Source organism: Podarcis bocagei, assembly GCF_964188305.1.
Source record: "Podarcis bocagei genome assembly, chromosome: 6".
Lineage (NCBI taxonomy): Eukaryota > Metazoa > Chordata > Lepidosauria > Squamata > Lacertidae > Podarcis > Podarcis bocagei.
The window spans coordinates 89,579,879-89,597,406 of record NC_138130.1 but is presented as its reverse complement, the minus strand read 5'-3'; the positions used below and the strand labels follow the sequence as shown (position 1 = coordinate 89,597,406).

General features: G+C 42.0%; 1 protein-coding gene across 3 annotated transcripts in view; it reads left to right on the top strand.

Annotated features, from left to right (window-relative positions):
• Positions 1-17,528, top strand: part of CNTN5 (contactin 5) — a 666,148-nt gene that overhangs the window by 302,654 nt on the left and 345,966 nt on the right. For all 3 annotated transcript variants that reach the window (XM_081197615.1, XM_081197616.1, XM_081197617.1), the window contains exon 3: positions 11,308-11,438. In XM_081197615.1, coding sequence (XP_081053741.1) covers positions 11,384-11,438 — 55 coding nt within the window. In that variant the 5' untranslated portion in view covers positions 11,308-11,383. The remainder of the gene's footprint in view (positions 1-11,307; positions 11,439-17,528) is intronic.

Genomic DNA, 17,528 nt, shown 5'->3' with positions numbered 1-17,528 from the left:
TATCTACTTGCACTTTGACGTGCTTTCAAACTGTTAGGTTGGCAGGAGCAGGGACCAAGCAACAGGAGCTCACCCCGTCGCGGGGATTCGAACCGCCGACCTTCTGATCGACAAGTCCTAGTCCAAGCCCACAGCGCCACCCGTGTCCCTAGGGAGAGGGAATTGCATGTCACACTGCAGGAGGAATGGCAGAAAAGATGTAAAGCAGATCATATCTCAACCGTTCTGCCTCCCTGAATACCAGTTGCTGTGAATCACAACTGGGGGGAGCTCTGTTGCACTTCGGTCCTGCCCGCAAGCTTCCCAGAGGCATCTGGTTGGACACTATGAGAATAAGATGCTAGACTAGATGGGAAGAGCCAGCAGCCGCTACTGAGCAGAGCAGAGCCTGTCAGAGCGCCACAGATCTGCTGTGGGCGAGCGAAGTGAGCGAGGCACTCAAATCCTCATGCATGCCTGGGATTGGCGGGCCGCCTAGAAGCCTGCCCAGCGCACACTCATCACATGAGGTGCCTGGCTTCGCCACCACTGCTGCCTCGGGTTCAACTGTTCTTGTGCTGGGCTCTGCTTGCCCCCCCCACCCCAGGAGCCCGGCCCTGGCCTTGTTCTGCCTTGTTCTGCCACTGCCACCGCAGCATCTGTTGATGCTGAGGCGGCTAGTCAACAACTTTGGCATCCCCCCCAAAAAAAGGTTGACAACTCTGGGCAACCTGGGGGAGGGGGCACCGGGTGGATCTTTGCACCCCAGTGCCGCATATGCTTAAGACTGCCCTGGATGAGCCTTTGGCCTAATCCAGCACAGCACAGCTGCTGCCCCTGCTTGTTCCCCTTGCCAGCCTGTCCTTCCCACCCATCTGGCCAATCCCCTTCTCTTTACACCTCATTCACCTCTTTGCCTATCCCCCCCAGAGCAAACGCCAAGCACCACCCACTGTTAAAGGAGAGGGAGGCACTTCATATAGCGGCTTTCTAAACCACTGTGTGAAGCGCCTCCCCCTGTCCACCAAAGCTTGCTGCAGCTGTGTTTCATAGAAGGGAGGCATTTCATAGCACTTCTCCCATTAAACAGCTTGCCTGAGCTGCCTTCCACCCGCACTGCTTCTCACCTTCCTAACGCTGGTCATGTTGCAGTTGCGGTGGCTGCCTAATGGCAGCCATTCAAACTGCAGCATGATGACAGCCTTACATTTTTATGTATATAGGAAGACAAAGCTCTTATGATCTGCTGGCAAATGTTTTGTTTTTGCGTGCTGGCTTTGGATGTTAGTGTTGAATTTTAGCATTATTAATTTTGTGTTATATTTTATTATACAGCACCCAGATGATTCATTATAAAAGCATAAAAATATATAAATATTTGAGGGCTCAGAAATGGCATTTTTGCTGGAAAGCCTAGGACCCTCACGTTGTTCTTAATAATAAATTAACAAACATAGAAAATAGCTCTTTTTACAAAAGAGATGTTATTAGCAAAATGCTAACTAAATGCTCACCCCTTCGGGCAGCAATCAATCCTACAAGCCATCTTGCTGCTTACAATTTGCTTAGTGTAATTTTGCTTTTATTTGACTGGTTGCAAAATTTGCTAATACATTTTATTGCGAAAGTACTAATGGTATTATTCTCCTCCCTCAACCCTCCCCCTCCCAGATAGCTCCATCTTCTGAAAGTCATTAACAATTCAAATTAACAATACAAAACTGCTTTCACTAAACATGATCCCCCCCCCCCATATGTAAATATTTCATCTCTGGTTGTAACGGAGTCAAAATAAGGGAAGATCCATTCAACTTTTGGACAAACTTTTGAATATGCATGTTTTATGTAAAATGTGTATGCTTGTGTGCACTTTTTCCATGCCAAAACTACATCACAAATCCCTGAGAAAGTCATAATCCAACCGGGAGCTGCATTTGAATCCACAAGCAAACTCAGGGGTATCAAATTGGGTCAGCCCTCTGTGAAAAGTAGATCATGAACATTCCTCCCTCATTCCGGGGGGCTGGGAGTTGGGCAAAAATTTTCAGTCAATGAAGATGAAGATTGTCACTGATATCAGTTGGTGGAGTTGTCCTTTATAGTCCAAAGAAAGATAAAATACCTTTTCTAATTCTCTGCCTGGCTTACACCAGCAGAATAGAAAGTATGGGAGAGGCATTCCACTTCCTTCATTTCCTGTTCCATCTTTCTTTTTTTCACCCCGACCCCAAAGTCCTCCCAGCGAAATTGCTGAGAGGGAAAGTATGTAGACCAGCTTTAGGGCTGCATACCCTCCAACATTTCTCCGATGAAAATAGGGATGTCCTGAATAATAACAATAACAAATTTATTATATATACCCATTTGACCGGGTCGGTCCAACCACTCCGGGTGTCTTCCAACATATAATAAAACATTAAATTTTTTTTAAAAAAATTCTATACATGACTCCCTTCAGGTGTCTTCTATCGGTTTTATGTTTACTTTATCTATTTAGCTTGGGGGTCACATAATGCCGTACTTTCCAAGATTTCTCTGATGAAAATAGGGACACCCCAAGGAAACACTGGTTGTTACAGGATCAAATCGGAAACCAGGATGACTTCTGTAAATCTGGGGCTGTCCCTGGAAAATAGGGACACTTGGCGGGTCTGAGCTGACGTAGCTTGTTTCCCATTCCAAAGTCCATGGAATAGGATGGTCAGCATACTTCAAACACACCCATGGATGACCTCCTTTTTTTTTGCCTACTCCTTCATTGGAAGGTGTATGAGGTTGAATCTCCCTTTCTGAGGATAGACCTTTTCCAACTTCAGAGACTCCTTATGGACCATAGAATTGCAGCGTAAGTGACATGAACATTTGTTTCTTCTCTCCCCTACCCACCCCCCTGCAAAGCCTGGGCTGAACGAGCAAGGCTTTTTTGCACCTTTTTATATGCTGTGTTTAATCACATTTTATGAAGACTGTTATCTGCTGTGAACCCTTGGGGAAAGGCTGGGTATAGGTTATAAAGCTAAAATATGAATAAGCTGTTGCAAAGTGTTTGAGTTAACATGTTGTAAATGCAACTATGAAGCCTTCACTGCTGGGGAATTATAATCGGCAGTGCTCTCCCATAGTTATTGCCGTGAACAAAAAATGGACATGTGTGTGTGTGTGTGTGTGTGTGTGTGTGTGTGTGTGTGTGTGTGTTTATAGATTGTCTTTCTTGTCAACTGAGATTACTATGAATTTACTCATCTGTATATAAGTGCATGTATGCAGCTGACAATGTGCCTAACTATTGTGGAATAGCCTCTTGGGCCTAACACAATCTCGTATGAGTAAACATTCATGTAGATGAGAGTTTTATTTACATATGAATTGATCTACATAGAATGCAGTCAGAAAACTGCAAGGTATTCAATCTATCCAGGATTCTGTAATAATGTTTGTGTGCATGAACGTGGTACATGGGGTATACATTCACATGCAGATACAGACTCTCATTAAATCAGTCTCTAATACGTTTTGAAAAAGTAGGCAAGCTCAATTGGTGCCAATGGGAATTTTTTCCCTAAGGTGTCTAGCTACACAGGGAGAATCTCAACTCCAATTGCTGGGTGGTGGTGAAGCGATAATCCCTCCTCTCGTGTTGCCTTCCCAATAAAAATTGGTCTCCCCTGTGCCTTTAGTTACTTAAGGAAAATGCAAGCTATTTAGCTGTGTGCTACATAATAAAATAAATGTCTCGTTTGGCTCAAAAACCAAACCAAGAGGAGAGAAGGATGCAGACTAGCAGGAACTGTTTACCCACTTTGAAACATATTTATTCCTAGTGAAAGTTGCAAAGACTGATAAAGGAGAGTTAAATTCAAGAAGCAAGATGTATAATCATATTTTATTATACACATGAGTCTGAATAGCTCAGTTGCTTAGAGCATGGTGATGATAACCAGTGTTTGAAACTCCCATTGTTCTAGGCGCATTTTGCGACAGGGAATTTCAATAGCGTGAGCAGTGTCTGAGCTCTGTACTGCGCCTAAGATTTCAGATTAAAACTGCAGAGTGGAAGGGAAGGAGGACCTTTTTCTGCCTCCCCACTTCTAGCTACTCTTTGAAGACTGGAGAAGAGACCTTCTTAAGAATATTACCAGGGTAGGCAGGGGAAGGACTACTAGACCATGTGAATAACGAACATAATATTTGAGCTGCACTTCATTCATTTTCAGCTCTGTATTCTTGTTATAAAAAGTGCACCAGGACATTCCGTTGTTGCGGCCATAATCTAGTCTTAAGGTGCCATTTAGCTCCTAGCTTTCATATCTCAGTTTCAAACACTGTTGATAACACCAAGGTTGCAGGTTCAATCCCTGTAAGGGACAGCTGCATATTCCAACTCTTCAATTCTATAATTCTATGTGATGTAATTTTAAAAGTTCTGTGGGAATCTGGCCCACTACAACATTTCATGCACAGAAGATAAGCATGAAGTTACAGCAGATATGGAGAAGTTGTGGCTCTCCAGATGTTGACTCCCATCATCACTCACAATTGGCTGTGATGGCTGGGGCTGATGGAAGCTAGAGTTCAACATCATCTGCAGGAGGGGGCCAATCACAGTGTTGTTGCAGAGTACCTGCAGCCTGCTGGGTGATGCAAAAACTAGGCATCCAATGCAGCTCAGCAAAGTGAGAGGTGCAAATGCACCTCCTTAATTTATCTCCCCCAATGATTTTGCATCTTTTTGCAGCAGGTGCAAAATAAACATTTTGGGGAGAGAAACCTGCTGGCCGGCCCTGGAACCAAAAGTTCACTTTTCCAATAACCTGCAAGACAGAAAGGGACTACATTTCCAGCACAAATTTCCTTTGTCTCAAATTACTTGCTGCGTTTGAGTTGCAGATGACGATCCCTCTTCAACCGCCGGCAGGCACATTTTATGTCCTCCTCATCTAAAAGGGCTGATTCCATGAAGCTGCCCGCTCCAGTGTAAAGTGATAAGAATAAAAATGGGTTAAAAAAAGTTTAATAGATATGCCATTTCTCCTTTTAACAAGTAAGAAGGGGGCTTCAGAGCTCATTCGAATCCTATTATTATGCAAAAGAAATCCATAAAACTTAATATCCTTGGGGTATCCTAACTTTTCTGCTTGTATTACTCCACCAGCCAGGCCACTGAGCCTGTGCCAGGCAGACCTGATTTCATGTGTCGGGGTTTGAATTTATATGCCAAACTTCATAGTTACTTCTGATACTTTGGAAGTGGCTATTCAGCTGAAAGTGCCGTATAAACCCCAATTAAAGCAGGATTTGAGTGACAGGGCATAGCTCCAAAGCAAGTTTCTAAGTGGTTAAGGTTGAAATATTTTGTGAAGCGGTGTTTTTGGAGGTGTGTTTTTGTGAGGGAGGGGGTGGGCGTTAATTCCGAAATCCTTGGTAAGATAAGAGCATACCGCCTATGTTCTAAAAGTGAAATCCTTGGGGGAGAAAAATAATTACCATGGAATCTGCTGACAAGAATCTTTCGCTGCTTTTTAAGTAAAATGTTTAGTGATAGGTATTCATGCCTTCTTAAAAGCACACACTTACTTCAATCTCAATGGCAGATAAAGTGGTAAAACTGTTCCTGCACTGTACCACATCAGAGCCTCCAAGTGCCCCTATTTTCCAGGGATGTCCCTGGTTTAGAGAAGCTGTCCTGGTTTCTGGATCTGATCCCGAAATGTCCCGCTTTTCCTTAGGATGTCCCTATTTTCATTGGAGAAATGTTGGAGGATATAGATTTTTCCAACCCCGAGCCATTTGAAGGCAGCCCTGTATAGGGAAGCTTTTTAAATGTTTAATGTTTTATTATGTTTTTATATATGTTGGAAGCTGCCCAGAGTGGCTATGGGAACCCAATGAGATGTGTGGAGTATTGTTGTTGTTTAGTCGTTTAGTCGTGTCCGACTCTTCGTGACCCCATGGACCAGAGCACGCCAGGCACTCCTGTCTTCCACTGCCTCCCGCAGTTTGGTCAAACTCATGTTTGTAGCTTCAAGAACACTGTCCAACCATCTCATCCTCTGTCGTTCCCTTCTCCTTGTTCCCTCCATCTTTCCCAACATCAGGGTCTTTTCCAGGGAGTCTTCTCTTCTCATGAGGTGGCCAAAGTATTGGAGCCTCAACTTCAGGATCTGTCCTTCCAGTGAGCACTCAGGGCTGATTTCCTTAAGAATGGATAGGTTTGATCTTCTTCTTTCTTTTTTTTTTGCAGATAGATATTTATTGATTTTCCAAGAGAAAGAAAAAGAAAAAAACACATAAAGAAAAAAAGAATAACAACAAAGCACAGAACAAATACACAGTGTATACAATAAAAAGTTTTCACCTATCAAATTAACATTGTCATCTCTTTCTGGACTTCCTTCAGCTCGCCCGTGAATCTTCCGCAATAGAAATCAAAAATACACATTGCCTGGTTTGTATTGTCATTACACATTCCTCTTCCTCTATTTTCCTTAAACAATACCTCTTAGTCTTTCACAGTGCTTCTCTGAATCCCCTTAACGTTATTTGACCTTTACTAATATGTTCCAGATAATCTACATATTTCTCCCAATCCTTGATAAACTTTTGGTCTCTTAGGTGTCTAATCTTCCCCGTTAATCTGTCCAAATCCACGTAGTCTAATAACTTCAATCTCCACTCCTCTATTGTTGGCATTTCCTTTTTTTTCCACTTCTGGGCAAGAACTATCCTTGCTGCTGTGACTGCGTAATAAACAAATTTATGGTCTTTCTTTTTTATTTCGTTCCCTAACATCCCTAACAGAAAGATTTCAGGTTTTTTAATAAACGTATACTTAAGCACCTTCTTTAATTCAATATATACTTCTTCCCAAAATTCTCTCACTCTCCCACACTCCCACCACATGTGGTAAAAGGCGCCCTCCTTCTCTTCACATTTCCAACATTTGCTGTCTACTTTATACATTTTCGATAGTTTTGCAGGTGTTATATACCACCTGTAAAACATCTTCATGACGTTCTCTTTCACCGTCATACACGCAGTAAAGTCCAAACCTTCTTTCCATAGATTCTCCCAGTCCTCGAATTGTATAGCATGGCCTACATCACTAGCCCACCGAATCATTACTGTCTTAACTTCTTCATCTGCCAAATTCCAATCCAACAACATCTTATACATTTTAGATATTATTTTCACCTCATTATTTATAATTTCCGTCTGAAATTTCGAATCTTTGTCTGCGTACCCTCTGTCTTTGGCCTCTTTTCTGAACATCTCATTAACTTGGAAATGGTGCAGCCAGTCATACACATGCTCCTTAACCTGCTCATATGGTTTTAATTTCCATTTCCCATCTTCTTTCATTAGCAGTTGGCCATATGTTGCCCAGTCACTTCTCATATTAATTTTCTTAACACTCATCACTTCAAGGGGTGAGAGCCAGTGCGGGATTTTAGGTTCTAATATATTTTTATACCTTTCCCATACTTCGATAAGTGGGCCTCTAAAGATATGATTTTCAAACCCCTTGTGTATTTTCCTTTTACCACACCATAAATAGGCATGCCAACCGAACCTGTTGTCGAAGCCCTCTAAATCTAGTAGCTCCTTATTCTCTAGTTTGACCCAGTCTTTTATCCAGCTGAGGCATGATGCCTCATAATATAATCCCAAGTCTGGCAGGATCTGTCCTTCCAGTGAGCACTCAGGGCTGATTTCCTTAAGAATGGATAGGTTTGATCTTCTTGCAGTCCATGGGACTCTCAAGAGTTTCCTCCAGCACCATAATTCAAAAGCATCAATTCTTCAGCGATCGGCCTTCTTTATGGTCCAGCTCTCACTTCCATACATCACTACTGGGAAAACCATAGCTTTAACTAAACGGACCTTTGTTGGCAAGGTGATGTCTCTGCTTTTTAAGATGCTGTCTAGGTTTGTCATTGCTTTTCTCCCAAGAAGCAGGCGTCTTTTAATTTCGTGGCTGCTGCCACCATCTGCAGTGATCATGGAGCCCAGGAAAGTAAAATCTCTCACTGCCTCCATTTCTTCCCCTTCTATTTGCCAGGAGGTGATGGGACCAGTGGCCATGATCTAAGTTTTTTTGATGTTGAGCTTCAGACCATAGTTTGCACTCTCCTCTTTCACCCTCAATAAAAGGTTCTTTAATTCCTCCTCATTTTCTGCCATCAAGGTTGTATCATCTGCATATCTGAGGCTGTGGGGTATAGCTTCTCTAAATCAGGGCCTGTCCCTGGAATATAGATATTTCAGAGTGTCTGAAGTGGTACAGTGAAGGAATAGTTTTACCACTTAGGTTGTTTCCTATGCTAGTTCTACTCAGAGTAAACCCACAGAATAATTTCTTAATGCACTGCCTCTTGTGTACTCCGTAGAGAAAAATGTGGTGTAGAAAATATTTGGGGAAACTAGGAGGAAATACATAGTAGCTTGCAAGTCTTTTTTTTTTTTTTAAGCTGGGCATCTACTGCAGTTCTGGCAAGAATCTGAAATGGCAGAGAAATGTCAAGTGAGCGTGAAAAAAAGGAGAGGTGGCAGAGCAGGTCTGGGTAATTTCAATCTCCCATTTGAAACGAGTAAATAAATATTTGTATAGTACACAGAAGGCATTTTTCTAATCAAAAACTACCGACTTCTAAGTGACTACTGCAATTCTTGCACTAACATCTTGGAAATTTCCCAAGAGATATATATATATTTTAGAAATTTGAACAGCATTTGAGCTATTTCTCTGTCCAAATATATCAAACAATATCTCAAATATGAAAATAAATGCCAAAATGCCCTCTATGCTGGTGGATTGTTGTTGCTCACCAGAGTTGGGTCTCTCAGAAAAGAGCCCAAAGATCTGAAGATTCAGTTGTTAATGACAAGCTAATGGTATTCTCTAGGCATATGGTTAGCAACACATGTAGAAAATCCCTCCTTTCTGAGAGATTGTGATCTGTTTTTCACCTTATCACTGCTAGCATCACATTTTAAAAAAATGTTCTGACACTATGGTTGGTTCATATTGCCCGAATCTCTTATTTCTGAGGAGCCGCGAATGGGAAAATGAGAGAGAGATAGAGAGAGAGTGTGCGCAGTGGAATGATGTATCCTGAACAAGGCATGGCTGTCTGTCAGGAACACTGAACAGGATCATTCCATACTCCAACATTTTAAAGAGATAAGAAGATAAGATAAGGCCAATGACCCATCTAGTCCTGCCAAACCCACCAAGAAGAATTGATGGTTTTTTTGTTTTTTTATTGCTTTGAGATATTTTAAGTAAAATGATTCATAAACAGAATTAAATAAACACATAAATGAATTAAATAAACACATAAATTTGATACCTCCCACCTGCTGCCCAAAGTGGTTCCATCCTGTGGACCATACTCTAGCAAATATGGGGGATGGGGAGCTGGTTTAGAGATGCATCTGTAATATTCTGAGGCAATTGGGGAAGGGATAAAAGTCTGTGGTGATTTTTACCTCATCTTCTTCAGTAAGTGCCTTAAATAAATAAGTTTATTTTTTCATATTTATTTTGACTTACTCATCACAATATTTATGTTCCACCTGTTAGGTGGGCAACTCAGGGTGGTGTACAAAAAAAAAAAAAAATGCAGTGCAATAGTTCATTTGTTAATTATTGTAATGTAAAATACCAAGTCATTGTTCAACCTTGCGTATTATTTTCACTCATATAAATTGGGCGTTCTGCTTAAAATGTAATAGTAATTACATTATTGTATAAGCTAAATACCATTAAGTTATGGCGTGGCCTAAGAAGTTATATAATGCTTTCAAAACCGTAATTGGTGTGTGGGGGGGTGTATGCATAATATGAAATTACTTACAAATGAACGTTTTTCTATATTTTGTAATTATATTATTTTTTGCCATTTTTCTTAAATACCACCATCACCTCCAAATAGAACAATGCAGTGGTTTTTTCCCCCTAAAAAATGTTTAGGGGGTACTCTCATTTTCCTACTCATATAGAAATACTGCCCCTCAATGAGGCCAAACTTAGATTCACAAAATGTTTAGGGGTATGCATACCTCTGCATCCCCCCAGAAAAAAAGTACTGGTACAATCATGCAATCAAAAAACCTTCCTGTAGCACCTTAAAGACCAACTAAGTTAGTTCTTGGTATAAGCTTTCGTGTGCATGCACACTTCTTCAGATACACTTCAGTGTATCTGAAGAAGTGTGCATGCACACGAAAGCTTATACCAAGAACTCTTCAGTGTATCTGAAGAAGTGTGCATGCACACGAAAGCTTATACCAAGAACTAACTTAGTTGGTCTTTAAGGTGCTACAGGAAGGATTTTTTTTTATTTTGACTATGGCAGACCAACACGGCTACCCATCTGTATCAAAAAACCTTACGTTCTACAGTGGCAGACAGCAATGGCCAGCCAAAGTCATGACTAATAATAATAATAATAATAGTTTTCAGCATGCACTGAAAAGTTGCTGGGTACCTTGTTTCTGAGAGAAGAGTATTCCAGAGAATGGGCACCACCACAGAAAAGGCCCTCTTTCTGACTGTTATCAAATGGCTCTCTGCAGGCTGCTCATCTTCATGATCTTATTTATTTTTATTACTTTTTATCCAGTCTTTCCTCAAAGGATCTTAAAGTGGCATGCATGGTTCACCACACCCAACCCAACCCGATTTTATCCTCTGAGGTGGGTTCAACTAAGAGTCTGAGGTGGTCCTGAGGCCGACTTTTAATTTTGTGGCTGAGTGGGAATTTGAACCCTGCTTTCTCAGGTCCTAGTCCTACACCTGCGGGGGGGGGGGCTGTGGTCTAAACCACTGAGCCTCTTGGGCTTGCCGATCGGAAGGTTGGCAGTTCGAATCTCTGTGACAGGGTGAGCTCCTGTTGCTCTGTCCCAGCTCCTGCCAACCTAGCAGTTTGAAAGCACACCAGTGCAAGTAGATAAATAGGTACCGCTGTGGCGGGAAGGTAAACGGCATTTCCGTGCGCTCTGGTTTCCTTCACAGTGTCCCATTGTGCCAGAAACGGTTTAGTCATGCTGGCCACATGACCTGGAAAGCTGTCTGTGGACAAATGCCAGCTCCCTTGGCCTGAAAGCGAGATGAGCGCCGCAACCCCATAGTCTCCTTTGACTGGACTTAACTGTCCAGGGGTCCTTTACCTTTAGTCCTACACTCTAATCCACTTCACCACCCTGGCTCAAGTTAAGGACTGCATCGCTCTTGCAGGAGCAGCCAGCTCTTTGTGCATGTGATCATTTTGCAAAGAAAAAGGGAAGACAACATCCTTATCAATGAGCTGTGTTTTGCTTCACCAGGCTGCATTTTAATGAAGGAACCTCCGAGCTGCTAACAATCACACAAACGGGAGGCGTAAGACCTTCGAGGCGAGCGATGCCGTCGTCATGGAAACTCACCCTGCTTCTGTCACTCACCAGCTGTCTTACAGGTAAGTACAAAACTCTTACGCTGCCGTGTTATGTATTTCATTTCATCTCTATCCCCTCCGTTATCAACCAAGCAATCCCTAGGCTGGGGAGAGATTTCATCAGATATGAAATCAAAATAACAGCAGTTATTGAACAGGGTGCAATTAAAGAAGTTACTTTATTAGGCACAGACATAACAGCAAACATGAGCACAAAGCTGCAATTGGCAAGCAACAATCAAGGAAACTAGTGTAGGGATAAATGTATGGGATGCAGGAATCAGGATAATAGTGTCCCCTCTACTGACTTCTCCAGCGATCGAGTTTTCTGAAAATCTCAGTGTCAGTCATATCTTTATGGATTTTCTCCCTCCTAATTCTTATCTAACTCCATGAATTAGAGAACTCGTTTGCTAAAGAAAACCCAAACAGTTATCATGTGCTATATGCATTATTATAACGGAGTGTAATATTCTACGCATATCCCACATTAACTAAAGTAGCAGGCACATAAACCAGTGTTGCCCAAACTCTGAGGGGGGCACAGCCCCCTTGGTTCTATAAATACATGCCCAGTGCCCCCCCTACCCTATCAAAAGCATTATTCAAAATAGAATTTCGCACGACCCACTAAGATGACAGAACAATTCAAAGCAGTTAAAAATTAATTAGAACTTTATTCAAAATCCAATTAATACTACTTAGCTTAATTAATTCAACAAAATTGAGGAACCTCATCCAGTGATACCAGCTTTTCAAAGTCTGATAGTCATGTACACCTCTGCCACCCAGTTGCCTCTTAGTGCCCCGCTAGGTAACCCCACTGTCCACGCAAGGGGTAGTACTACTGACTTAAACAGATAATGCAACAAATGCATATAACTGTATAAAAATACTCAGGTATTAATACTTATAAAATTAAGCTGCAGAGGTATAGTACTTGGCAGGGCCTGTCTCTCATATACATATGATAAGTGTAATGTTTATGACCAATTTTGGAGCACGTTGGATGTCTGTAGTAGTTTACATATTCAAATGAAGTGATGTGTTCTACAGGTATGCAACCTGGAGACTTGGGGCTCCCTTCATTTTATTTGGGTCTCAATGCTTCCTGAAGTTTTCTCAAACTTCTATCCCGTCAGAGTTCCTTCCTTCCTGTTCATTACCTCCTCGTTCTTACGCACACCTGTTTTTAACTTAGTAACTAGATGCATGCCTATTTATTACACAAGTGGGAATAAATGTTTTGACTGATCAGCACAATACATTACCACTGCTGATGTTTTGTATGGCCTTATCAGTTGTAGTCTAGAAAGCATTTCTGATAGGGCCCAAACATGCAGGCAGAAAGAAGGGAAATCAGTGGTATATGCTTAGGTCAGGGGCTAAGCTAAAAATAGCTAAGTATTAGGCGATCCCATCATGGGTCTCCAACGATTCTTGTAGTTTGGCCCATAATCATTTATTTTTAAGGCTGAGAAATTCCATATATTGTTATCAGCGGCTGCACTCCATATACAGCGGAGGCGACACAGCCCCTTTGAAATGTAAACTGTCAAAAAGAGAGAGAAACGGAATTAGCATTACAAAACAATATTGCACAGCATTTGAAATGAAATGCTAATCAGAGTATTATTTTGAAGAATCGCAAAACACAGGAAGCATTAGTCAGTCAACTAGGAATGCTGTTTAAAATTAAATACCTGTTCTGCCTTTTAGTTTGCAATTCCTATTGATTCCTGCCAGGTATTCACTGAGGTCTGTGTTATCCCATTTAATTCATTGACTAGATCCCCAGATTTATTGCAGCTTTGCTAAAGGAGATTATTGTATAAAAATAATGTTTGCTTCAGTGTTACTGTGCATTACGTTTACCCCAACAAATGGCGTTCGCATTTTGAACATTTGCAAGAGGTAATTTGCTGCACTATGCCTTGCTATCTGTTATGTAACAACTAGAAATACCATATTTTTCGCTCTATAAGATGCACCAGACCACAAGACGCACCTAGTTTTTGGAGGAGGAAAACAAGAAGAAGAAAAAATTCTGAATCTCAGAAGCCAGAACAGCAAGAGGGATCGCTGCGCAGTAAAAGCAGCAATCCCTCTTGCTGTTCTGGCTTCTGTGATAGCTGCGCAGCCTGCATTTGCTCCATATGACGCACACACATTTCCCCTTACTTTTTAGGAGGGAAAAAGTGAGTTATAGAGCAAAAAATACGGTATAGCCTTCCTTATAAAACAGGGGATGGGAACCTCTTTTGGTTCTGCGAGACAGATCCTTATCAGATCCTAGCCTCAAGGGGCAAATTTGACAGGTGGGTGGGGCTGTCAATCACCTGTCAATCATTTGATGGAGTCTAGGGGTGTGGCAAGGGGGCACAGAGCGAGGAGAGGCACAAGTAATCCACACCCCTTTCAGCTTGGTCTCATGACCTAACAACTCGGTGGAACTTAGCTGGCAAAAAGAGTGGCACAAGTCAAATTCCTCTGGAGCGGAGTTTGGAACATAAGCCAGCGTAATTTATGCCATCTTTCTGTACCTAGGATTGCTCCACTTGCCACACAAAGGGCAACCGCGGCCATGTTGATGTCATTAAAATTCTACTCAATATTGACCCACAGCAGAGCCCAACATATATTTAGCAGAGTAAAAACGTAAACACGTTGCAGGATTCCCCCCAAATAGACCAGAGGCAATTAATATTTCATCCAGCAGAGCTTTACTGCTACTGAAGGCAAATGAGCATAATGGTCACAAATCCAATACATTCAGGATTGACACTGTCCATAAGAAATCCAGTTGCAGCAGACTTAACTTAAACTTACAATAACTTATAATAAGTCTAAACCTTAACCCTAAGCATACTATGTACAGAACACCACACCAGAAGAGAGATGGAAAGTGAAAGTGAAACCCAGGCTCCTTCTGGCCTATTATTATAGTCAGCATGACCTTGACTGAAAGAGATAAGAGAACCTGTTTAAGCCAGCTGTACTCAGCTTCTCTGAAGGTATAACCCAAACATCATGAACCTTATGCTTGTTTCTTTCACACAGAGAAGCTTCCAGAACCCTCTTGAATTTATTAGAATAGGGAAGATCTCTACACATCAGATCAGTTCTTTCTGCACTAAGAAATGCAAAGTGACAGTTGACTCATAATAAAAATGGCAAAAGTCTTGGTCTTATCAGCTGTTGGGGAACCACTGTAGATCCTCTCATACAACAGAGCTTCCTCTCCTGCTCCTGTCTCCTTGCAAACATTTCCCTTTTCTTGCGAGGAATCCTATTTGGAATAAGGGAATTTCTCTTAAAAATGGGGACGTTGACAGCTATGCCTTGCAGACCTTCAAAATGGTTGTCTGGTTGTGGAGGAGTAGGGAACCATTCAGAGCACATGGAGGGCACAGGAGGGAAAAGGGAGGAGAAGGATACAAGCCTTTTGTGATGTACTAATATACGAAGACTCAAGAAAAATATCCAGCTACTGGAAAATAAATTAAAAAGTGATACCTGATACATAAGTGTTTATATAGCTATGCCTATGTATATTTTGTTATATCTTCCTGCTGAGAGAATAGCAATATGCTAATTACATATTGGTTTTTAAAATGTGAAGATATTGTGTGTGTAAATGCATGTGTGTGCATATATTTACACACACACAATGCCCATCATGATGACAGGCGGAGAACTTTCAGTGGGTAGGTTTATATAGTTCATAGATCCCTGAAGGGGTTAGAAACGCCTTTGGAGAACTGTGTCAAGGAGAATGGAGGGCAGACTTTGCTTTTGCTGTAATCTTTTTAAAGAAATTATTTATTTATTTATTTTTACTATTTTACTATTTCTCCACTTCATCCAGGAATCACAGGGCAGTTTACAATATAAAAACACAAAAATACATAACACAGTAGCAAACAAAACAATATCCGCCCCCACACACCTATACAGTTTTAAGGCCAGAGTTTAAATAGCCAGAGGCCTGGGAGAAGAGGAATGTTGTTGCCTTGTGCAATAAGCATGGTTTATTGGGGGATGTGGATTAAACATTCCCCACTAAGCCCTGCCATTAGGATTCAAACTTAACTTATACTGTTTCTCCATAGCACCGGCTCTTTCTCTCTTATTAGTCATGCTAGAATGTGCCAAAATGTTGGCTTTCTGGGACGGAATATATTTTTCCTGGCTGAAACATAATTGAATTCAAAGCTGATGGGATCAGGCTGGTTGTCAAGGTAATTCTAACAACGTACTGTTGGCTTTGTCCCTTTTGACATTTGATCACATTACTCTACAATTACACACGTGTTGTTGTGTTACCGCAGTCACTGAACCACGCTTGCCTGCCTGAAAATGCTTTCTCCTATCGATTTGCGTTCCACATGGTCCACTAAGCCAGACGCTTTAGCATTTTAGCTTTCAGTATTCTTGACTGCACTATTCTGGATTGTTGTGCGGCGGACGTGGACACTAATCGCTGGCCGTGTCTGGAGGCAGCATTTCAATGTTGAGGTCATGAAAGTATTGTGGGAAGGGGGGGAATTCTTCTATTGTGCATAGGAACAAAAGGTTAGGAGACCCTTGGCTGCATAACCCTTTGGGTCCCTACAACTTCCTGTCCCTGATGACATCAGAACAGGAAGTAGGTGGCCCTTGTGTAACTTTTTCTGATTGCATTATATCCTTTCAGGAATCTTAATACAGTGGTACCTCGGGTTAAGTACTTAATTCGTTCCGGAGGTCCGTACTTAACCTGAAACTGTTCTTAACCTGAAGCACCACTTTAGCTAATGGGGCCTCCCATTGCTGCTGCGAAGCCAGAGCACAATTTCTGTTCTCATCCTGAAGCAAAGTTCTTAACCTGAAGCACTATTTCTGGGTTAGCGGAGTCTGTAACTTGAAGCGTATGTAACCTGAAGTGTATGTAACCCGAGGTACCACTGTACACGGGCAGGCCATGTTTCTCTATTTCACTCCCCCACCCCCATACTGTCCTTCATCCAAAGACCACAGGGCTATTTACAATATAAAAACTCAAAAATGCATAACATATTAACAAACGAGAATACCCCTCCCCATATGCCATAGAGGCCCGGGAGAAGAGGAATGTTTTTGCGTGGTGCAGAAAAGGCCAATTCTCGGGTTGCTGCCCTCCAGACCTCTTGCAGAGGAAGCACATGAAGAAGAGTCTCAGATGATGATCACATGGCCCAAGTTGGATCAAATGGGGAGAGGTGGCAATAGCATTTCTAATACTAATTTTTCTATTCTTCTCCTTTTTAAAGCATTGTTTCTGAGTTTTTATATGCCCATATTTTTTCTAAGTGTTGTGTGATGCTTTAAAACACCTTTCATGCATCTTCATCCAGTTGGGTACCTTGGTGCACATTGTAGCAGGATTAAAATGTTTAAAATAATAATAAATAACCTTTTTTGAGGGGGAGAGAAGGGCCTTGGTTCAGTGGTAGAACATCTGCCTTACATCTGGTTCAATTCCCAACATCATACCCTACAACATTTCTCTGATGAAGATAGGTAAAGGGACCCTTGACCATTGGGTCCAGTCGCGGACAATTCTGGGGTTGCGGCACTCATCTCGCTTTATTGGCCGAGGGAGCTGGCATACAGCTTCCGGGTCATGTGGCCAGCATGACTAAGCCGCTTCTGGTGAACCAGAGCAGCTCACGGAAACGCCATTTACCTTCCCACCGGAGCGGTACCTATTTATCTACTTGCACTTTGACGTGCTTTCGAACTGCTAGGTTGGCAGGAGCAAGGACCAAGCAACGGGAGCTCACCCCGTTGCGGGGATTCGAACCGCCGACCTTCTGATCGGCAAGCCCTAGGCTCTGTGGTTTAATCCACAGCTCTGATGAAGATAGGGACACCCTATTTAACAACAACACATTTTTTTACTATTTATACTCCGCCCATCTGACTGGGTTGGCCCAGGCACTCTGGGCAGCTTCCAGCATATATAAAAACATTATAAAACGTTAAACGTTAAAAAAAACATCCTTATACAGGGCTGCCTTCAGATGTCTTCCAAAGGTTGTCTAGTTACTCCTTGGCTCAGGGGTCGCAGAACTCCATACCCTCCAACAT